Source organism: Rhincodon typus, chromosome 1, assembly GCF_021869965.1.
Source record: "Rhincodon typus isolate 14 chromosome 1, sRhiTyp1.1, whole genome shotgun sequence".
In the NCBI taxonomy this organism is placed as follows: domain Eukaryota; kingdom Metazoa; phylum Chordata; class Chondrichthyes; order Orectolobiformes; family Rhincodontidae; genus Rhincodon; species Rhincodon typus.
The window spans coordinates 169,379,157-169,403,204 of NC_063332.1; the positions used below are offsets into that span (position 1 = coordinate 169,379,157).

The following is a 24,048-nucleotide window of genomic DNA, read 5'->3' on the forward strand; positions in this document are numbered from 1 at the left end:
GGAATCTTCAGTTATGACAATTGATTGAAGCTGTGCATGGGCAGCATGGTGGCTCATCGGTTGCCACTGCTGCCTCTCAGCGCCAGGGACCCTGGTTCGATTCTAGCCTTAGGTGACTGCCAGTGTGATGTTTGTAGGTTCTCCGTGTGTCTGTGTGGGTTTCCCCGGCTGTTCTGGTTTCCTCCCACAGTCCAAAGATGTGCAGGTTAGGAAGATTGACCATGCTAAATTGCCCATTGTGCACAGGGATGTGCAGGTTCGGTGGATTAACCATGGTAAATGCGGGGTTACAGGGATAGGATGGGGGCATGGGTCTGGGTGGGATGCTGTTCGGAGGGCTGGTGCAAACTTGATTGGCTGAATGGCCTCTTGCCCCTCTGTAGGGGATTCTGTGATTCTGCGTTAAATTGGGATTGCTATCTTTGGGAGAGAAGAAGGTTGAGAGGATGTTTGACACGTTTTTAAAGTCTTGAGCAGGTTGGATAGAGTAGGTAGGGGGAAAAAGCAATAAAGAAGACGGTGTAGATTAAAAGTAATATGCAAGCGAAGCAAGGATGATGTGAGGGGAATAAATCTTTTGACACAATGAGTAGTTTAGGGTATGGAATACACTGCCTAGAAATGTGGAGGCGGGTTCAGTTGAGACATCCAAAAGGACATTAGATAATTGTTTAGATGGAAATAATGTAGTGGGATGTAGGAACAAAACAGGAGGTTAGTACTAGGTAATAGAATCAGTACAGGTATGATGGGCCAAATGGCCCTCTTCTGCAGTGTAACAATACTTCCCACTGCCTCAAAGAAACCAACATAATCAAGGACCCCGCCCACCCTAGTTTTGTGCTCTTCTACTCTCTTCCATCGGGCAGAACATATAAAAATTTGAATATACATACGAACAGATTCAAGAATAGCTTCTTCCCTGGTGCTATCAGACTTTAAGCGTACCTTTCAAATGTTAATTCTGATTTCTCCATGACCTCCTCGGTTGTTGTAACACTGTATTCTGCACTCTGTTCTGCTACCCTTAGAGGCACTTTGTGTAGTATGGTCTGCCTGTATAGCATGCAAAACAATGCTTTTCATTTGTATCTCAGTACATGTGACAACAACAAATCAAATAAGCACAAGCTCAATTCTGTGATCCTGTGATGTTGAAAATAGATCTCCAAGGCTATTAAGGGTCGTACCTCTTCTCCTGTTTATAGACTTTGGCTGGGATTCAGTCTGCTGAGGGGACTTTCAGTGATTTTATTTCTGATGTTTTGAATCTTCACTGGTTGATGGTGCATCTACCTCAGACTGCAGTTCCCTCTGGGAGACCTTTTCCATGCACCATCCACTGGGGATTAATTAGGTTCTTCAAGTACTCTGATCCAGTGCAAGATGGACTGCTTATCTGTGAGTAGGATTGCTCCATACAAAGATTTTAGTGGTGCCTGCTTCTGGTCAGCAGATAAACTTGTATATCTCCAGCCTTTGATAATGTCCCCTATATCTACGTCCATTTGTTTCTTCCCAGGAATCACTGTCTCCATGCTAGATGTCTGGGAAGTTGGTTTGCAGAAGGCTCCAGACTTGTCCATATACAAATTTTGTTGCCTAATCAAGAGGACATGCAAAAATCTATTGAGGCAGGAGTATTTCATCTGCCATGATGTTGATAGAACCTCTGAAAAACAATGAACTGATTGAGGCCTTTAAGATTCTGACAGGCTTCATGGTGTTGATGTTTCTGCTTGATTCAAGCCAAATTTAGAGTTCTTGAATAGACAACAGTAACTAATAAATCCAGTTTGTTTTTCAGGAGACATTATATCATCACTCAGACAGTAGAAAGAATGGGGAACACAATGCAAAATAGAGTTGTGCGAATGGCATAAATCCATTTTAAGGAAAACTAATTAAGTACATGAGGGAGACTTTTTAAAATAATCATTGAGGGGATGTGGGCTTTGCTGCCTGAGACAGCATTTACTGCCCATGCCTAGCTGATCATCTTGAACTGCTGCATTCTGGTGGGTATGAGGAGACCTGCAATGTTTTTAGGGTGTTCCAGAATGTTTGACCCAGTGGCAATGAAGGGACAGAGGATACCCTGGTGAAGCGTTGTCCTGATGGGTCAAATGGCCTGTTTATGTAATTTCTGGGAAACTCTGTTAATCCCTACCTGGATCAATATTCAAAAATGTAACTGTGGATTGAATGGGTGAAAATAGTTAAAGAGACAAATGTCTGCAATGGAGAATTAATTAGTGCAAAGATATGAAAAACATTGTCAAACCTGGTCTAAATGCAGAGCCTTTCTCAAGTTTCAAAATATCCCAATGTTTTTACAGCCAATGAAGTATTCTTTAGACTTTGTTTTCATTGGGGCTTGGGAGCCCATGTCGAGATGGAAAGCCACTAATTGGGCCAGAGAAAAGAGACAAGTTTGACTCCCCAATATGGTGAGGTGGTGGCATAGTAGTAATGTCACTGGGTAATCCCTGACTAATGTTCTGAGAGCATGGATTTGAATCCAAGCATAGCGTCTGAATGTTGAATTCAGTAACGTTTGGTAATAATATAAGCTCGACTAAATTTACCATAATTTTCAATAAAATAAAATCCATCTTCTTCATGAATGCCCTTCAGGGGAGAAAATCTGTTGTCCTTACCTGGTATAGCTACATGTGACTCACAGCAATGAAGTTGACTCCTAACTGCCCTTTGGCTCTCTAGGTGATTTCAATCAGCTCAAGGGGCAGCAATGTCTACATTTCATGCAAGAATGCGTAAAAGACCGTTTAGCCCATTATTTTTGGACCTCAAAAGTGTGAGACAATTAGACCCCCTCCCCTCTTGAATCAGCTGTTTCGCAAAACATGGAATAAAATATATAAACTAAAAAGAATTGAATAAAAAACTGGCTGTATAAAAATCCATCTGATTCATTGGTATTCTTTTTGGGAGGAAGTTTGTCATCCTTACTTACCTGGTCGGGACTACACGCTGCTCCAAACCCACAGCAATGTGGTTGACGCATAACAGCCCTTTGGGCAATTAGGGATTATAAATGCTGGTTCCAGCTAGTGATCCCCATATCACATGAGCAAACAGAAAATAAATTAATGGGGATAGGCATTGCTTGAAGACTGTTGCAGAAAAGCAAGCAAGAGATCAGAAGACCCACCAGCATTGCTGTTCAGATAAACGATGATCTGATTAATGAGAGGAAGCTATTTGAAACACCCTATTTAACCATATAACATAATAGCTCATCACATTGGTCCTTATCATGAAACTTTTATGTTGATCTCCAAAATCAAACAGGTCCTCCGTTTGACAGGTTTTCCCAGTGACGGTTGTAAACAAAATATACTACACCCCTGAGGGGTTGTGTCTGTACAGTATGGATTCTGACCAAGACATTGGTGCCCATTTCACTCACGGATGACCTTGTCAATCTAAATTTCTTTTGAAACTTTAAATATGTTTATGCGGCTGTGCAGGTTTTGTAATGCTGGTAGTTGCCAGTAAAGACCTTTTTTTTTTTTGCAGAATCATTTTCGTAATGTATTAAGAGCTGGGTTTTCTTCCACTTCTTCTCTCTTGACTTCAGGATGTCCTGAATAGATTAGGATCCTGTGACCTAGATGAGGATGACTTGATGCTGGACTTGGAGTTCCTGGAGGATCAACATCGTCAGTGTGACAGGGATACCACCAGACACATTGGTAGGTCTTACCAACCTTAACTCTTACTTGATGGTAACTAGCATTTAATGCACTTGTATCACATTGTCCTGGTATTTTTGCAGGAGTCTAACCAATTTAACATAAACAGCCTAATGCCTCCTCAAAACAGCAAATAAGGAAACCTTGTTAGATGGATTGTGTTCTGTGGTTATGTGGTTATGTTAATACGGGAAACAGTATCTTCTTATAGCATATCAAAGCCACACCTGAAGTCCTTAAGAAAGCTGCCTTCAAGCACCGGTGCACTAACCCACTGGTGTTATCTTGTGATCTAGCAGTGGGGTTCCTACCTGTGGGCCGCAGGATCTGGGCTGAAGTCCCACCTTGGGATGTAATGGCTATGGACATATGTCATAACATGCACAAACATTATTTTTGTTACAAGTGCTTCTTTTTACACTCACCTATTTAATGCTGTAAGAACACAATAATGATAAATGTTTGGTGAGAGGGCTTAGAAGTTTCACATTAGGTAATTCTCTTGATTCAAGTCAGTTTTATCTCTGCTTTTTTGGCCACTCATAAAGGGTCATTTTCATTTTAAACATGCTAGCCCATGAGAGCAATGGAAAACTTTGTCAAATTTATCATTGCTTTTGTAACTGTTATTGCTTATTTTTTTGCCTTATTTTCTCATGTTAGCCCTTTCTGAGTTGGGTGATAAGAAGTAGAAGGCAGAAGGTCCTCTCCATCTCCATGTGGCACATGAGAGGCATTCACAGGGACTGGCCAGAAGAATTTTGGCTACATTTCTCTCTGCAGCAGAACTAGTCAATTATCCATTTGTTGTTTTCCCTGCCTCATTCATTCTGAAAAAGACCAAGTGAAACCTTATGAATTTGACTCATAATTATTCCTTTGAACTTTGTTTGTTCAACCATCTGGAGTGTGCCAGTGTTATTATGTAGATTTGTATGTCTTTGTATGTGCTAACTCTTGCCTTTAAGTAGCTGAAACCTTTGTGGTAGGATTTTGTTTTTGGCCTTGTAGATCTTCTGGTTTGTGGGACTTGTGCTTTCAAGCCAAGTTATGGCTGTTAATTAAGTAGGGAGATATTACAATAAGTACAGATTTTAAATGATTTCAAAACAAAACATTGCCTGTTCTGAACTCTGATGCCCTGAAGGAAGCTTGGTAAGTGTAGATTTTAAATTTGTCTTTGTTTAATTTTTGATGAATTCTAACAGAAGAAGGCTGTAATCTGTTTGCTTTCTATATCTTCTGGCACCTTTTCAGAGAGATGTGAAGCAAATCTCTGAGAGTTTAAATTAAAATTGGTTTAATGTTAGCATACAGTGTTGATTCCAATTTGCATATTTCATTTACCTGACCACAGTTTTCCAATGTTACAGAATTCCAAAGATTAAATAGTCAATGTGAAAATCGCTATCCTAACTTGCTGACTGTGTAATACCCTGCAGCTAATTTAAACTGGCATAGATCCAAATACAAGTATTAGTTTAATGCCCCAATGAAATCAATTAAAAATTAATTACAACATTTGAAATCATTTGAATTTTGTGGAACTGTTATGGAAGCTAAAAATCTGTCAAGCGCTTAATAGGTACAAAAATATCTGGTGTTCTCTTTCATTTTATTGGTGCCTTTGCATTAGACAGTAGCAAAGAAATACAATCAAAATAGACTACCATGTCATTTGACCATGGTCTCTTTTCAATTGGGTCAGAAAAGCTTTTGAATGAACTAAATGGGTATTATTTTTATACACCCATTGTAGTGTTTCTGTGAAGTTGAGTTCACATTAAATTTAGTCTGTCTGTTTTAGCTGTACCCATTGTTTAATTTTCCCAGACAACAAGGTGCAGGGCTGGATGAACACAGCAGGCCAAGCAGCATCATAGGAGCAGAGAGGCTGATGTTTCAGGCCTAGACCCTTCGTGGCTTGAAGGGTACTAAGTGGAAAGAACAATGAAAAACAATTGGTACAAATAGGAATATATTGAAGTTGTCATTATGCCACTCTACTGCATTGTTGGATTTAGTAGCTAATATCAGTAAAACAAAATGATATAATTGAGGCAAGATTTCTGCTTCACTCTCAAGTTGTGAGAAGTAGATGGATTTTGCAGAATGATATGAGTCAGTTAAGTGAGTGGGGGAGAAATGGCAGATTGGGGCGATGCAGGAAACCACGCTATTGGCAGCTGTTACTACCTAGTTGGGACTATTACTCTAGAAATGAAGCCTGACTGTATATAATCTGTATAATTTGACTGTAAATATAATCAATTTAACCTCCAGGGTGATTAGTTTCTGAGTGTGAGCACTACTTAAGATAAAAGGAGCTCACACCAGTTAACATCATTGTAAAAGGGAATCAAAGACTGATTTATTATCACAAGCCAGTTCTCCAACATGTAACAAAAGCAGATTATAAATTACAAATGCAAATTTAAGCAAAAAGGCACAGACTCCAAAATCAAAGCCCACTCAAAAAGAGGAAATAAGATGACTTTTGATATCAACACATATCGTGGTTGGTTTTTGGTAATAATCTCGATCTTGTCAACTGTAGTGATTCGCTATTCAGTAACTGATCAATTAGACCTAGGCCTTGGCTTGATTTGGAATCTTTCCTTTGCAAGTCTTTGCAATTCAAAAGACAAAGAGAGGGAGATTTTTCTTGCTGAAAAACTTGTTGGAGGTTATCTTTGAACTGAGAAGTGAGAGATAATTTCAATGATGAGCTCAATCTAAAACATGTTACTAGACAGTTAATTTTTTTTTCAAAGATCCAACACCTGATGCTGATCCCAGCTTCAGACAAAGTTATATGCTCTGGTGCAACAATGAAGTGACCACACAGTTGTACTTTCCTTCAGATTTTGAAAAGAATAACTAATAATACAAATTGGCATTTTTTTGTTCCATACTTCGAAATAAAACTTGAGTGGTCTAAAGCAAAATATTATGCAAGTGGAGAAAGATTGCAGAATACCTTAGTGCAGATAGACTGAGGTGTCCTTTAAATGAATCACAACAAGTCAGCGTGCTCATTCAATAAGTAATTAAAAGGCAAATGGATTGTTGGCCTTTATTTTAAGGGGAATGGACGATAAAAGTGGGGATGTCTTTCTACACAGGACATTGATGAGAACATACTGAGAATGCTGTGTACAGTTTTGGTCACTTTACCTAATGCAGGACATAAGTGCTTTAAAAGCAGTTCAGCAGATGCTCATTTTGCTTTCAGTCTAATTTTTAAGCAAACTACTGCTACGCTTGTAGTCAGTAATAAAGGAACAAATGAGTGGGGCAAACATACTTGACCTCATCCTCACCAATCTGCCTGCCACAGTATTGAGGAAGTGACCACCGCACGCTCCACGTGGAGACAAAGTCCCGTCTTCACATTGAGAATACCCTCCATCTGTTGTGTGGCATTATGATGCTAAATGGGATAGATTTTGAACAGCTATACCAACTCAAGACTCGGCATTGAGACACTGTGGACCATCAGCCGCAGCAGAATTGTACTCTTACACAATCTGTAACCCCTACAGTTACCTTCAGGGCAGGGGAACAACCCTGGTTCAATGAAAAGTGCAGGAGGGCATGTCAGGAGCAGCATCAGGCATACATAGAAATGAAATATCAACTGAGTGAGGCTACAACATCGGACTACTTGTGAACCAAATGACATAAGCAGCAAGTAACAGACAGGGCTAAACAATTACACACCGATAGATAATATCTAAGCTTTGCAGTTCTGCCATATCCAGTCCTGAATGCTGGTGGTGGACAATTAAACAAAAATTAATTGGAGGAGGATATTCCACAAAATTCCCATCCTCAATGATGGTGAGCCCAGCACATCAGTGCAAAAGGTGAAGTCGAACTATCTGAAACAATATTCAGCTGGATTTGCCAAGCAGATGAACCATCTTGGCCTTCTCCAGAGGTCTCCAGGATTACAGATGCCAGCCTTCAGCTGATTCAATTCAGTCCATCTAATATCAAAGATGACTGAAAGCACTCAATGCTGCAGGGTATAGATCCTGACAATATTCTGGCAATAGCACTGAAGACATGTGCTCCAGAACTTGGCCTGCCACTAGCCAAGCTATTACAGTACACGTCCAACATTAGCATCTACCTAGCAATGTGGATCACTGCCCTGGTGTGTCCTGTACACAAAAAGCAGGACGTATCCAACTAGTCCAATTTCTATCCTGCCAGTCTACTTTCAATCATCAGTAAAGTGATGGAAGGGGTCACCAACTGTGCTGTTAAGCAATACTGGCTTGGCAATTATTTGCTCACTGATGCCAAGTTTGGGTTCGGTCAGGGCCTCTCAGCCCCTGGCTTGATTACAGCCTTGGTTCAAACAACAAAAGAGCTGAATTCCAGAGTTGAAGAAAATGACTATATTTGACTAAATGTGGCATCTCCGTAGAAATTGAAGCAGTCCTTTTCAAATATAGCAAGATGTGCAGATAGAGAATCTAACCATACCCTTTGACATTCAATAGTAGTGCCATCACTGAATCTGCCGCTATCAATATCTTGGGTATTATCATTGACTGTAAACTAAACTGGAATAAATATAATGGCTACAAAAGCAGATCAGAAGCTATCAATTCTGCAACAAGTACTTCTCCTCTTGACTTTCACAAGCCTGTCCACCATCTACAAGGCGCAAAGCAGGAGCATGACGAAATACCTCCCACTTGCCTGGATGAGTGCAACTTCAGTAATACTCAAGAAGCTTGACATCAACCAGGATAAAACAGCCTGATTGTTTATGACAACATTCACAAAAATTCACTCCCTCCATCACAGATGTCCAGTAACTGCAGTGTGTACCTTCTACAAAGTGCAGCAATTCACCAGGGTTCCTTCAGACAACTCTTTCAGAACATGTGACCACTATCATCTTGGAACAAGGGCAGCATACGCACTGTCAAACCACCAACAGCAGGTCCACCTCCAAGTCACTCGCCACCCTTACTGCGGTTTCTTCACTGTTGCTGAATCAAAAATTTGGAATTCCTTCCCTAACAAAATTATGGGTGTACCTGTACAAAATGGGCTGCAGTGGCTCAAGAAGGCTGTTCACTGCCATCTAGAAGGTTTTACCTTATGAGGGAAGGCTGAGCAGTTTGGGCCTATACTCATTGGAGCTTAGACATATCTTATTGAAAATACGTTTCGAAAGGGGTTTGACTGGTGAGATATTGAAAGAGTATTTCCCTTCTGGTGTGAATCTAGAATTAGGAGGCTATTGTTCTAAAATTAGGAGACTTCCTTTTGAGATGGAATTGAGATAGGATTTCCTCTCTCAGGGGTTGTTAGTTCACCCCAGAGAGTAGTGGAGGCTGGTTTATTCGATATATTCATGCCGTGTTGCTTAGATTTTCGAGTGAGCGTGAATTTTGACGGTTATGTGAGGCAGACAGGAAAGTGGAGGAAAGGTCACAATCAGATCAACCGTGATGCTGTCGAATGGCAAAGCAGATTCCAGGGGCTGAATGGCCTCCTCTTGCTCCAATTTCTTATGTTATCTGGTTTTTGAAATAACTCCACAGATGCCGGTATCCCGTCACCAAGTCATCCTTTGTTTATACATGGTGAGCCCTTGACACTGATCCAGCTCCGAGTGCCAGGATGTCTGATACTCCTGTTTTTATGTCAGCCAAGGCTCCCTGATTGGACCAGATTAACAGGTCCAATCAGGGAACACATATTCTGAGGTCCACCTGGCTGACCTGATTATAGTCATGGCAGTTTTAATTTTGTATAGCATCAAAACAAATTCATTGCAGATGAGTTTGATAATAACATGGAAGACCAAGAGTTGATAGGGTTTATGTTCTTAGTATTTTGAAATCAGGGGTGGTGTACTTGATCCATCTGAGCTGATTTTCTAAACATTTGATTTAACCCACCACTTAAAGACACTTAAATCAAATCAGTGAGCTACCAAACCTTGGATTGTCGAACTCCTATTTGTTTTAATGCAGTGAGTCTCATTCTGCATTCTGTAATGTAACGTCTGTAGGTTTTACATAATTGTCATTGTAACAATTCTTTCTATGGTAACGAAGACTTGAATTCATATGGAACTTTGCTAGCCACTGGATGTCTTGAAGAGTTTTACAGCAAACAAATTGCATTGTGTGTGGTGTATTCACTATTGCCCTGTAGGAAACGTGGTACCCAGTTTGCTTCCATAGCAACAATATGTTAATAGCTCAATTTTTCATTTTGTGATGTCGAATGAAGAATAAATATAAATTAGAACAATTAGAATAATTCTCCTGCTCTTCTTCTAAGAAGTGGCATGGAACCTTTTCCCATTGACTGAATCAGGTAGAATGAGTTTCGTTTAATATTTCTTCTGAAAAACAACTCTTGTGACAGCGCAGTGCTCCCTCAGTACTGCACTGCAGTGTCAGTCTTGAGTCTTGTGCTCAAGCTCTGATGTGGAATGCAGTTAGGATGCTGAAAAGACAAACTTCTGATAGAATCAAGGTTTATGGGGAAAGGGCACCAAAGTGGATTTGAGGAATATTGGGTCAACCATGATCCTTTTGAATATGGAGCGGGCAAAAGGGGGTGAATGTTCTCCTGTTCTTATTTCTTACGGTCTTATTAAGTTGCATTACACTTGCAAATGGGAATGGGATGGTTGCCTGTCAACTGGTTAAACACAACAGTGAGCTTGCCTTTGAAACGGCTGTTTAAAAAAAAAACTTTGGCCAAGCTGAACGTACAAATTAATGACTATTCATTCTTTTCAAAATTAATTAATAACACAACCCACATCAAATGTGCACAGGATTGCAGAAGTGTGATTAGTCCGCCAGGTGTTAACTTTGTGATTCTTACTTGAACAGCAGCCCAGAGGAGAAAAAAACAATGTGCAATTATGTGATGGCTTCTTGCATCTTTGGGATGTTCCAGAATGCACTGTAGGCAATGAATTATATTTAAAGTGTACTCTTTGTTCTAATGAAAGGACGTGTAGCAGCCAATTTGGGCTCAGCAAATGACATAAATGATCAAACAACCTGTTTTAAATGGTGCTGGTTGTGAGAAGACTGCTGATCAAGGTACTGGGAAACATTCTTATCTTCATATATTCTTTGGATATGGGCATATATCAGCAAGGCTGGAATTTGATTGACAGTGACATGAAGGTAATGATGTTCCCAATTGTCAGTGTCCCATTAGACAGGCTTTTTATTCCCGATTTTTATTGAATTCAGATTTCCTCCATCTGCCATGGTAGAATTCGAATCCATGCCCTCAGAATCTTTGTCTGGCGTTCTGGATTATTCATCCAGTGAAATTACCACTATATCTCCACCTTGCCTTAACTCATTCTTCTAAAAAATATTAACCTGTTCAGACATGTTATGACATGCCTCCAGCATGGGTGGGACTCGAACCAGGACCCTCTAGCCAAGAGGTAGGGACACTACTTCTGTGCCACAAGACTCTTAAATTGTAGCAAGAATTTACAGTGTAGAAATAGCCTATTTGGCCCAATCCATTCCTGCCAGTTTATGCTCCACTCAAGCCTCCCCTCATCTTTCTGATCTGAATCTACCATCATAACCTTCTATTCTGTTCTCCTTTAAATACTTGCCTAGTTTTCCCTATAAGTATATCTATTAATTTCAACATCTCCTTGCTTGTTCACAACACTCTTCAAATGAAGATGTTTCTCCTGAATTTTTTCTTGGGTTTTGGAGCGGCTATAATGTATTGACAATCTCAGTTTTCTTGCTACAATTTAAGAGTCTTGTGGCACAGAAGTAGTGTCCCTACCTCTTGGCTAGAGGGTCCTGGTTCGAGTCCCACCCTTGCTGGAGGCATGTCATAACATGTCTGAACAGGTTAATTTTGGAGCGGCTATAATGTATTGACTATCTTTAATTGCTAAGAAAAGCAATGTATAGCAGACTAAAAGGCTTTTTATGGTCAAAGTTCATGAATTGTTGAACTCTGTTTCACGACTAGGGAGTTGGTTCTAAGACATTTTGGATTTGACTGACTTTGTCGAAAGATTCACCATAGTCCCAGAGGATTATAGGATTGTGCTGTCATTAGAGAGAGATGACTGATGGTGAGTTTAACCTGAGGGCCATCACACCTCATGCAAGGGGTAAGGTTGAAAAGACAGGACCTTTTATGTTGATCTCAGCTGTTTTGGAAATATGAACCTGTGCTGTTGGTTTTACTTTATAACTGAGCTAACTTTAATCAGAATTCCATTCTTCCATCTGATTCTCAAGGTTCCAGGTTCTAGTCTCACTCCAGGATTTGAGGACAAGAATCCAGGCCCGTTACTCCAGTGCAGCTCTGTCAAAGGTGCTGTCTTTCAGATGAGACTCTGATTAAATTGAGGCTTCAACCACTTGTTCAAGCAGATGTAAATGATCCCATGGCACATTTTCAAAGATGAATAGGGAGTGATCTTTGGTGTCCTGACCAATATTTATCTCTCAGTTAATATCACAATAAGATATTACCTGGCCATGACAACGTTGATTTTGGAAATTGTCTTTTGTCTTTCCTACAATATTACAATGAGTAAATTCTGGCCACACGTGCACGTGCATTATTGAAGAAACTTGTTGAAAATCATTTGTTCTTGAAAACAATGTTAAGGAGAAACAAATTGACCATTCTGGTGTTACAAAGGCTTTTAATAACAATTTATTAAAATTAAAATTTTCTTCCCCTGTTTTAGCTCTCCAGTCACTTTGAGCTCCCCAGTGGTTGTGTACAGTGCTAGATACACGTAAACCTTTTGTCTTTTTTTTTAATTAACACCTGTTGTTCAGTTCTCACTTTGTCCTGAATAGTTTGACGGCAGTATCAGCTTAGCTTTAGTGTGTACCTTTTGGGTTGGAAGACCGATGTCTTAAGGGTAATTCCAGAGAATTAAGTACATAATCTAGGCTGCCACTTCAGAGTAGTATTGGGGGTGTGCAGCACTATGCCTAAAACTGAGGATCTCTCAATTGGTAGACTGTGTTCAAAGAGAATCAAGACTCTTGCTGAAGTCCCAGTCAATATATGTTCCTCAAACAGCACCACTAGTCTTTAACTGATTAATGTCATTGGACTCTTAACGTCCATTTAAAATGTCATAGCAGGCCATTGAAGTGATGTAAACTGCTATAGAGAATAAAAATAAATTGCAGTGGTTTAAGAACTTGGCACACTATTGTCTTCCCAGGACAACTAGTAATGGACAACAAGTGCTGGCTGTGCCATCAAAGTCCACATCCTGTGAATGAATTTGCAAAAAATTTACAATTTGTATGATGCTTCAAAGGTACTAATTGGCTGCAAAGTACTTTGGGATGTTCAAGGATCGTAAAAGCTTCTGTAGAATGGCTAAAATATAAAGTGATGTCTGTTACACAATTATGAATCCTATTTATGTAACATCAGGTCAGATCTTGTAATTTTCTCGATGATAGTGTCACAATACTTATGAGACTCCAGTGCAAACTACAATCAAATCCTCAGATATTAGGTTTCCATTTCACATGTACACTGTGCGCAGTTTCACCGGACGGGGATGCTTGCGTGTATGAGCTAGCAACTTTGTGCTGAGGTTTACAGCAGTAAAGAAGATTTAGGGAAAGTATAAATTACGTAGAGATGGTATTGAAGTTTATCCAACTGAAACTAGGCACATTTCCTTGGTCAAGATATTGATAATGTTCCTAGGGTACTGTGGTTCACCATGCAATCAGTGTCCTCAAAGAAACATTTTAAAAACCTCAGCTCAGTGGCAGAATACATTTAATGGGTCTTGTTAGATAAGGAAATGTGTCTGAAAACTTCATGATCAAGTTACATTGCACTCCACCCATTCTGTCGATGCCCCACAGTCTGCGGATGAACATGGGTGTTCAACATTAGTCTTTGTAAGGACCAGATGTATTCTATGACCAGAGTCATAGCAATTGTGTCTGACTGGTAATTTAGTTATCCTTATTGGTAACAAACAATAAACCATATTGTTAACAAAGAACAGTAAAGACTCTGCAGTGGCGAATCCTGTGCCATTGATCATTAAGCTGTAGACAAGTATAGACAAAGAAGGACTGGAGCAGTGAATTACGTAAAACAACTTCTATTTTGAACCATGTACTGGTAGAGGTTGCGGATACCACAAATCATTAGCAGTGACAATTGGGTAATGACATACAGTCCTCATAAAAACTGAAAGAACTGCGGATGCTGTAAATCAGGAACAAAAAGCAACAAGAAGTTGCTGGAAAAGCTCGGCAGATCTGCCAGCATCTGTGAAGAAAAAAAATCAGAGTTAATGATTTGGGTCCGGTGACCCTTCCTCAGAACTTAATGTGAATAGCCATGTTGGAGCAGGTTAATTTTTGTGTGTATAACAGATGATGCATATCAAAAGCCAACAGCTTGAAAAACTCCTCAGAGTTCTGAGGAAGGGTCACTGGACCCGAAACGTTAATTCTGATTTTTGTTCTTCACAGATGCCACCAGTCCTGCTGAGTTTTTCCAGCAACTTCTGTTTTTGTTCATATTGTCCTCATGCCTGTTTGGCCTTAAATAAACAAGTTCTCTTCTCTGAGTTCTGTCATGGCAGGCAGTTATCCAGAAGGCAGAGAAAACACTGCAAGGATGTCCTTAAAGCCTAAATGATAAAAATGCGACATCTCCACCAACTTGTGGGAAGCTCTAGCCTGAGAAGATCCAAATGGAGAAGAAGCAATAGCCAAGGTGCCAACCACCTTACTCAAACAGGGGAAGGAGCATGAGAAAACCTGAGCCTGCCTCTTTAAAGACCACCTGCCCCACCTCCAGGAACATTTGTAGATAATGTGTTTGGACGGTTTAGTTACCTCAGGACATACAATTCCGCAATGGAAGAAAGTCATCATTGCTGTCAAGGGATTGTCTAAGAAGAAGGCTAATACCACAGACCTGCTCAGCTTGATGTGGCGGCATGGTGGCTCAGTGAATAGCACTGCTGCCTCTCGGCGCCAGGGACCTGGGTTCGATTCCAGCCTCGGGTGACTGTCTGTGTGGAATTTGACATTCTCCCCATGTCTGTGTGGGTTTCCTCTGGGTGCTCCGCTTTCCTCCCATAGTCCAAAGATGTGCAAGGTAGATGGATTCGCCATGCTAAGTTGCCCATAGTGCCCAGGGATGTTTAGGTTAGGTAGGTTAGACATGGGAAATGCAGGGGAATGGGTCTGGGTGGGATGCTCTTTGGAAGTCTATGGACTTATTGGGCCGAATGGCCTGTTTCCACAGTGCCGGGATTCTATGGTGATCCATGAGTTTCATCGACCAACCTGGCTAAGATAAGACTGCTGAATCTGCAACAGAGGATTGATTTGCTTCCAATACCAATTATGAGGCATGTTGTCTTGGAGCTGAGTTGACAGAAACAAGACCTTGCTCACTTCTTGTCTCTTTCAAAAAGGATGGTGATTGTTTAGCTGTTCACCAATTGATAAATGCGGGTTTAAGGACTCATGAGATGGGTTAAGTTAGACCTGATACACCAAAGAACAGTAGTCAGTAATCTCAGTTGAAAGAAAATAAGATGCAGTAAGGGGTCTGATTTTTGAACTGTACTGTTTTGGTGCAAATATCAATGCTCCATCTAAAATTAGTACACAGGAACATGACTTGCGTTACCTATTTGTTCTTGAACTCTGCAAAAATGGAAAGAATACTCTCACAATTGCAAACTATATCTTTTTTTCAAACTGAAACATGAATGCACTTCATGGAATTAGTTGTTGATGGAGCATTGCAAACTGCATAATCTCAAACGTGTTTACGAGACTTGAGTTAGGAACTTTTGTTTCTATTTCACTTCATTTGTTTTTCAAGCCGTTGGCTTTGGATATGCGTCATCTGTCATACACACACAACTTAACCTGCTCCTGTATGGTTATTTGTATTACATTGTGGAGATATTTCAGCCCCAATGTCAGATCAGTTAAATCAAATTTTGGAAATTCGACAGTTTTGCAAATTCCTCCACCTTAAATGATGCACTGATACTTAATACAGAACTATGAGCATGTTTGTCATACTTCCTGTCAGCAATAGCTTTTTAAAAATAGAATGCTTGCCAACTTGGGTAAACCAATTGAAAAATTCACTTGTGGGATATGGGCATTGCTGGCTGGCCCAATTTATTGCTTGTTCCTCGTAGCCCCTTGAGGTGGTGTGAGGGCTTTCTTGAACACTGCAGTCTGTGTTGTAGGTAGCCCCACAATGCCGTGAGGGAGGGAGTTCCAGGGAACTGTGACTCACTGTGCAGTAGGTATAAGGTGGCAACTTATTAAGGCTTCTTTAGCAGCACGTTTCAAACCCACGTCCTATACTTGCTGGAAGACTGAGGCAAGTAGAATCGTACTATTCCTGCATTATCATTGGGTCAAATTCCTGAAACAAACTCCAATGATGCTGAAAGAGTAACTTCACTACACAGACAGCACTGATACTCAGAGAAGGCTAATCACCACTTTTATGGGCAACTGGAGCTGGTCAATAAGTGTCAAACACGTCGATGCTGCCGATGGCCTGAAGATTTAAAAAAAAAATTTGATCCAGATTATATCATACATTGTGCATCAAGTGAAAGTAATTTCCTTCATTTGGAACCTCACAGTTAACTTTCTGTTAGCTCCTTGCCATTACTTAGGTTTGTATCATATCTTATTCTCATTATATAAGGCTGTTTCCTTCAGATTGGTTGATTGTGTGTCAGCTGTAGCTAAACAGTTTACTTTGTAACATTAATAATTGGAACATCATTAGAGCAAGATTATTGGGAAACCATTTGACGTTGACTCATAGGAAAATCCATCAACTCTGTAAATGAAGATAGAAGATCATAGTGAAAAGTTGCCTTAATTGGCACCTTTCTTTTTGAAAAAAGATTATTCAATGGATAAGTACTTCCAACTCAAAAGAGACCCATTGGAAATCTGCAAAATGATACAAAAATTAGCATTTGACATGACCTTTCTAACAACAATGAATTTATGGGATGCCTTTAACATAGTAAATTGACCCAAACCACTTTGCAAGAGTTGCAAAACTAACACAAAGCCAAATTCGGGAAACTAGGATTCAAGGATGCAAATGCTTTGTCACAGTGGAAGGTTTTCAGGAGTGTCTTAAATAGATAGAGAGGTTGGAGAGGCAGAAAAGCTTTGTGTGTGTGTGTGTGTGTGTGTGTGTGTGTGTGTGTGTGTGTGTGTGTGTGTGTGTGTGTGTGTGTGTGTTCGTAGGTGTGCAGTTGAAGGACTCCAATTACAGCTCAGTTGAGAAGAATATGTTTTTACACATAAAATTGCCTAAAATTGGAGCAGGATTAGGTCACAAGGTTTCTCAAAACTGCTCCCTCATTCAATTAGAACATTGTTGATCCTCTCACCACCTCTCTCTTATCCTTGATTCCTTTACTCTGAAAATTTCCAATTGTCTCATTCTTGAATATCCTTAACAACTGAGTGCCCATAGTTCTAAAGGGAAAAAACTGAAGATTCACAGCCCTCCGAGCTCAGAAATTTCTCTTAATCTTGGTCCCAGATGTCTGACCCCTTAGGTAAAGGTAAAGTTGCCACAGCCCCATCAGACTAGAGGATTGCTGTCTGATTAGAGAGACGATGACTGGTGTTCATTTAATCCAAGTGTCACCATACCATAGGGGTGAGGATGAGAAGGTGAGACATTCGTGGTAACCTCAGTTGGTGTGGGAATTGAACCCATGCTGTTGGCATCACTCTACACTTTGCACCAGACAGCAGAGCTAACCAACCTTTTAAGCGTGAGATAATAACCCTTAGTCTCTGACTGTAGTCAGTAGTCTACTGCAGTAATGCTGTAACAGAATGATGATTTGGGTCGTCTGTGCAGATTTTGATGGGTGGTCTGATGTTTTCAGATGTCACATAAAGCTTGAACCTCGGTACACTGTGTGTTTCGTAAGTATCACTTCGTTAGGTCACTTAGGATTGTATTGAACAACAAATGACAGGGAGCTGGCTGCAGTCACAAATATCTGCAGTTTTAAGCAATGCTTAGTAGAACTCAACAAGGTGTGAACAGACATTGGTAAGTGGGGAGTATTAATGTTCGAGGAATTAGTTTAGTTTTTCCAGTTAAAAATCTTTTATTTCTGAGAAAAGTTCTTAATTTAGATTTTGCCCCAGGAAATTTCTTCTTCAGATAATCTGAAGCAAAGTACTTTGCACCAGAACATTATGCCCCTGGTTACTGTTTATTTTATGGTCTAAATGAATGAAATACAATTTCCAGTGGGTGACCAGGAAGCAAAATTCATCCCCATGTCGTTATTATAGTTTACACATTTGAGTCTTCAGGTGCAACTTCACATAACTAGGCTCACCATCAAGTATTTTCGTCTGGATTCTTGTAAGAATGCACTCGGGCTCCAGTTGAGCTCATCAGAGATCAGGAACTCACTGGGTAAAATTTTATTGTTAATTTTTTTCATTGGATGCTAATGTTCTTGGCTATGGTAGCATTTATTATTCATCCCTAATTGTCCTAGAGAAGGTAATGATTAGTTGCCATTTTAAACTACTGTAGCCCTTGATGTATTAGCACCCACAGAGACATTACGGAGGATGTTCCAGGATTTTTATTCAATGCCAATGAAGTAACGTTGATATAGTTCCAAGTCAGGATGGTGTGTGGCTTGGAGGGCAGGTTGCAGGTGAATCCATGATTCTGATACCTCTGTCCATCCTTATTGTTCAGATTATGAGTTTGGAAGGTGCTAATGAAGGTTCCTTGGTGAACTGCTGTCTCTGGGACCTCTGTCGGAACCTGCTGTAATACACCACACTGTTGCTGTTACTATTTTCCGACAGTTCAACTTTTGGGATGACAATGTCTGCTCTCAATGGTGGTAAGCTTAGTGGCGAGAAGAGCGTTTAATCATGCGTGGTGTAGCTAAACCTGGATGCCTTCTAACTCTGGTAGATTTAGGTTCTTGGTGGGAATGCTCATTGTCAACCTATCTACCACAAATTGAGGCCCTTTAGTGCCCAATCCTTAAGGACTCCATCCTGCCATCACTGGGATTAATCTGGCTCCAAGTGGGACTGTTACCATATAACCTTGCCACCTAAAGGGAGGGGATTGGAGTGGGCACTTCTCTCATTGAGGGCATGGATCATTGGGAAGACATTGATCCACTCAGACCACGCCTCCGTCTTCTCTTTGACACTGCTGAGTACTGGAGCTGGCAGCGCTGGCTGGATAAGACTTCCATCTGAGATTCCAGGAAGAAAGCCTGCCAGTCACCTCACCACAGCCAGATCAGTGGACCTTCCCATAGGAGGCAGTATTGCTCCATCACTGGCACTTCAGCAGTCAGGACTTTAGGCCACATTTGGGATACTGTGCGCAGTTCTGGTTGCTGCACAATAGGAAGGATATGGAGGCTTTGGAGACGGTGTAGAAGAAATTTATCAGGATGTTGCCTAGACTGGAGTGTGTTAGCTACGAGGAGAGGTTGGACAAACTTGGATTGTTTTCGCTGGCACGTCAGAGGATGAGGGTTGACCTGCTAGAAGATATAAGATTATGAGCAGCATGAATAATGTGGATTGTAGAAGTACTTTTCCTAGGATGGAAATCTCAAATACTTGAGAGTGTACAGGTTTAAGGTGAAAGGAGAGAAATTACAGGTTTAAAGTGAGTTTAAGGGAGATGTGTGAGGAAAGATTTTACGCAGAGAATGATTGCTGCCTGGGGAACTGGTAGAAGCAGATATAATGACAATTTTAAGAGGTATTTAGACAGGCAGAGAAAAGAAGGATAACAGCCATGTGCAGGCAGATTGAATTACTTTAGGACAGTATCATGGTTAGCACAGAAATGATGGGCCAAAGGGTCCGATCCTGTGTTGTATCGATCTACTTTCTATGTTCTTCCTTTAAACTCAACACCACCTGCCTCTTTGGGCCATGTTGCCTCTTACTTTGGCAAAACTGCATCACCCCAACACACCTTGGGTTTCAGCAGGGGGATCAGCTTCACGAAGCTGATGGCATGCCTACATAGCAAGGCATTGGTAATTGGGAAAACACTAGTGGTTTCACAAAGTGATCAGTAGTTGAAGAATTTCATTATGCAAATGTCTCTCATAGAGCAGGCAACCTATCCAGATCACAGACCACTGCTGACCATCTTCTCAAGCTTGGTCAGGGGGTTAAAATGCAACCCTGTGAATCCTCGTTCTTTCGTGATGCTGTCAGATATGTACAGTCTTACCAGCACCTGTGATATTTTGATTTTGCATCAAACGTACTAATGTAACTATTTTCCCACTGAAAAATAGTCTCTTGTGAATTCATTGTGAATTTTCTTTTGAAAGTGGAAATGGTATATACACAGAAATATTATCCATTTTCAGGAAAGGTAAATGCGTTAATATCAGAGTTTTTTAAGCTTATCACACCCCCTGAGAGTCTCATTTCTGTAGAGTGTTCTGTTTATAGCTGGGAGGTATTTGTTTTATTCTGCAGTCCTAGAGCATAATGAAGGGACTAAATTCCCTTCTTTCTTTTGAGGTAATGTGTAGAAGCTGAATTTCAGTGGGCTTTGAGTCTGAACATTCATCATGAAACCCCAAAGGATGTTGTTTTCCCCTTTTATAACCCACATTCAGATTGAATTTTGTGAACATGACAAGTATATTCGATCTACTGTTTCTGAATGCACTGTCTAAATACTCACTGGTGTCTTGCATTAAGGCTGAAGCTGTTGTCTGGTTTTGGGATATTGATTTCACCATTGCTTCTAGAAAAGGACCCCTTATTAATTTAAATACTCCTTACTGACAAATAAACTCTCCAATACTGAACTGAATTGTTGTTGATAAATATTTTTGGCTATTTGCTTTGTAATAATGAGTTGGTCAGTTGAAATACCTGTTGTGTGTTTTGTGATGCCATCCATGACCAGCTTGTGGGGCATTGTTAATTTCATTGATGAAGCAGCTGAAGATCGTTGGGTTAGGTCATTACCCTGAAGAGCTCCTGCAAAGATGTCCTTCATCTGAGATGACTGACCTCCAACCAACTACAAGAATGCGTTTAGCACGCTTGCCTTCATTGCTCAGACCTTTTGAGTGTACGGGCTAGCACTTTATGTTGAGGTTATATGGGATGTTTGTGATGCCTCTTTTGGAGTACTGTGTGCAGTTCTGGTCCCCCTGTTATAGGAAGGATATTATTAAATTGGAGAGGGCTCTGAAAAGGTTTACCAGGATTTTGCTGGGACTGGAGGCTTTGAGATATAAAAATAGATTGGAAAAACTGGGACTTCTTTCATTGGAGCTAGGATATTGAGGGGTGACCTTACAGAGGTTTATAAAATCATAAGGGGCATAGGTAAGGTGAATAGCAAAGAACTTTTCCATAGGGTGGGGGAGTTCAAAACTAGCGGCCATATTTTCAAGGTGAGAGAAGAAAGATTTTAATAAGGACATATGAGGGACAACTTTTTTTACACAGCACGGTTCGTGTGTGGAATAAAGTGCCAGAGAAGGTGGTGGATGCAGATAAGTTACAACATTTAAAAGACATTTGGATAAGCTCATGAATAGGAAAGGTTTGGAGGTATAGTGATTGGATGCAGGTGTACCTTGTTGACTACGAGCTCCTTGATTGGGGTTGTTAATCTGGGCCAGGAGGCACTGGCTGACCAATATTAACTGGAGATTTAGAATCTCCTCAGTTCAGGGGACTGACTCTGAGCTGGCTGGCCACAGCGAGTGTACTGTGCACAGGTAAATAAAGGGTGACTTGGTGACTGGATACCAGCCTCTCTGCAGTTATTTCAGTGGCAATGGGAGAAAGCAGTACGTGCCTGAAGAACATTTGCTCACAACCATTTTGGAGTTGGGTAAACATTTCTGGCATCATGCTTTTATTTAGGAAGCTTGACTCATTTGATCCTGCTATCAAAGTCTAGGTCCAGTATCTGGAAAGAATGCAGTATTTTTTCTGGGCAAATAACATTGGGACAAGTGAAAAGCAATGAGTAATCCTTCTGACTGTGGACCTGCAACAGTTTTGGTTATAAGTGACTTAACATTCCCAGAGGCACCAGACACTAAAACCTTGCAAGCGTTGACAGAGTTGGTTAAGGAATATTACAGTCCCATACCTCCTAGAATTATGAGGCACTATCGGTTTTATTTGGCTGTAGTAGAACCAGGGAATCCATATTGAGATTTTTGATGAGGTCAAGATGACGGACAGTGGCATCTGATTTTGCGTTAACTCTGAATGAGGTGCTGAGATACTGTTTGATATGTGGGATTAATGACATGCCCATACAGAAGTGCCTACTAGCTGAAGCCCAGCTGGACTTCAAACAGGCAGTGCAACTGGCCTTGTCATTAGAAAATGTGGCAAGTGGAGCTTGGGAACTACAGGGCATCCCAATGGAAGTGGATACCCTCACCTGTCTGACTGAACTTGGGGAACACCACTTGAGTGTAGGCAATTGCAGAGCCTCATGCAGGGCATATCTTAAGCAGAGGGACTCCAGGCCAGCCCACAGCAGAACCCCAAAACAAAGCTGAGCCTTGGCTAAGTGGCTAAGACGTTCTTCAGGATCTGGGCAAGCCATTGTAGTTGCTGCCGGTATGCGGACTTGAGACAGCAAAGGAGTCCTACAAGGCCTGACTTGAGCCGTAGGCCAGTGCCCAAGAGAGTGCACACCCTGGAAAGGCCCCCTACATGTGGGTTGCTTAGTTATGTCCAAATCAGAACCAATTAAAATTATTGTTTGGTTAAATGGTCACCCAATTTGCACGTAGGTCGATACTGGTGCAGGTGTATCTGTGGTTGCAGAACCTCTCTTTGACAAGATTCGCTGGGTCTCCAATGCTTAAACATGTGAAAGGGCTCAGCCAGACTGAGAACATACACTGGGAAACATACACTGTTACAAATTAAGGGTACGACTTCAGTTCCGGTCTCCTATGTGAAGTAGTTAGTGCAGCTATCACTGATGGTAGGAAGAGGCTTGAGCCCAAGCCTTTTGGGGTGGAATTGGTTGAGAGAGATTCAGCTAGATTGACTCAACGTTTTAAAATTGGAAAATGGCTGCCTCAGTGAAGTACCTAGGAGTTTTTCAAGAAGGGCTTAGGATTATCAAAAAGTCCAAAACCACTTGTTGACAAGGAACCAATTGTGTGATTGTGCAATGCTCACCCAGTGCCATTTGTCTTGCAGACAAAAGTAGTGGCAGAAATCAGAAGGCTGGAGAGCAAAGGAATCATCAAACCAGTACAGTTTGCAAATTTGGGCAGCACTGGCAGTACTGATTTTGAAGCCTGATGGCTCAGTTTGCCTTTGTGAGGATTTGAAGCAAATGGTAAACCGCTTCTTGCAGATGGATAAATACCAATTCCTTGCATAGAGGAGAGGACTTGTACGCAAAGTTGGCGGGTAGGTGGGGCTCTCCTTTACAAAGCTAAACATGAGCCATGACTACCTGCAATTGGGACGAGATGAGGAGTCCCAGAAGGACACCATAATTAACACTCATGGGTTTATACCCCAAATAGCAGTCTTGTATATTGGTATCATCAGCCTGTGCCCTTTTCCAGCAGACATTGAAGAACACTTTACAAGGGCTACTCCAGGTTGCCATTTATCTTCTTGATGTGCTAATTACCAGGAAGACCAGTAAAGACCACTTAGAAAACTTGGACATAGTGCTTATCGTTTCTCCCAGGCGGGTGTACATCTTAGAAGGGAAAAGCATGTGTTCCAGGTGGTCTAAGTGACCTACTTGGGTTACAGAGTCGACAAAACTAGGTTACACCCTTTGGAAGACAGAGTGAGGGTGATCAACAGAGCCCTGGCTCCCATATCTGGACTGGTCTTTGCTTGGGGTAGTGAATTATTACGGAAAATTCATCCTTAACCTGGCCTCCATCTTGGCACCCTTACACCTACTTTTGAAAAAGGGTCAGCCTTGGAACTGTTTGCATAGCCAAGAAGTAGCCTTTAGGGAAGTGAAAAAGTAGCTTTCGTCATCTAAGGTGTTGGCCCACTACGATCCGAAATGAGAGGTAGTGCTGACGTGTGATGCCTCCCTGAATGGTATGGGTTGTGTTGACTCACTGGTGGCCCAATGGAGAGCAGTGCACAATAGTGTATGTGTCTTGGACTTTGGCTGATGCTGACCGCAAATATGCCCAGGTAGAGAAGGAAGGTTTGGCAGTCATCTTTGGTGTGAGGAAGTTCCACCAGTACCTTTA

The 24,048-nt window shown here is 41.1% G+C and overlaps 1 protein-coding gene across 1 annotated transcript in view; it reads left to right on the plus strand.

The window, feature by feature from the left end:
• ccser1 (coiled-coil serine-rich protein 1) overlaps positions 1–24,048 on the plus strand; it is a 403,876-nt gene that overhangs the window by 64,560 nt on the left and 315,268 nt on the right. Inside the window, exon 4 of the mRNA XM_048611607.1 lies at positions 3,605–3,719. Coding sequence (XP_048467564.1) covers positions 3,605–3,719 — 115 coding nt within the window. The remainder of the gene's footprint in view (positions 1–3,604; positions 3,720–24,048) is intronic.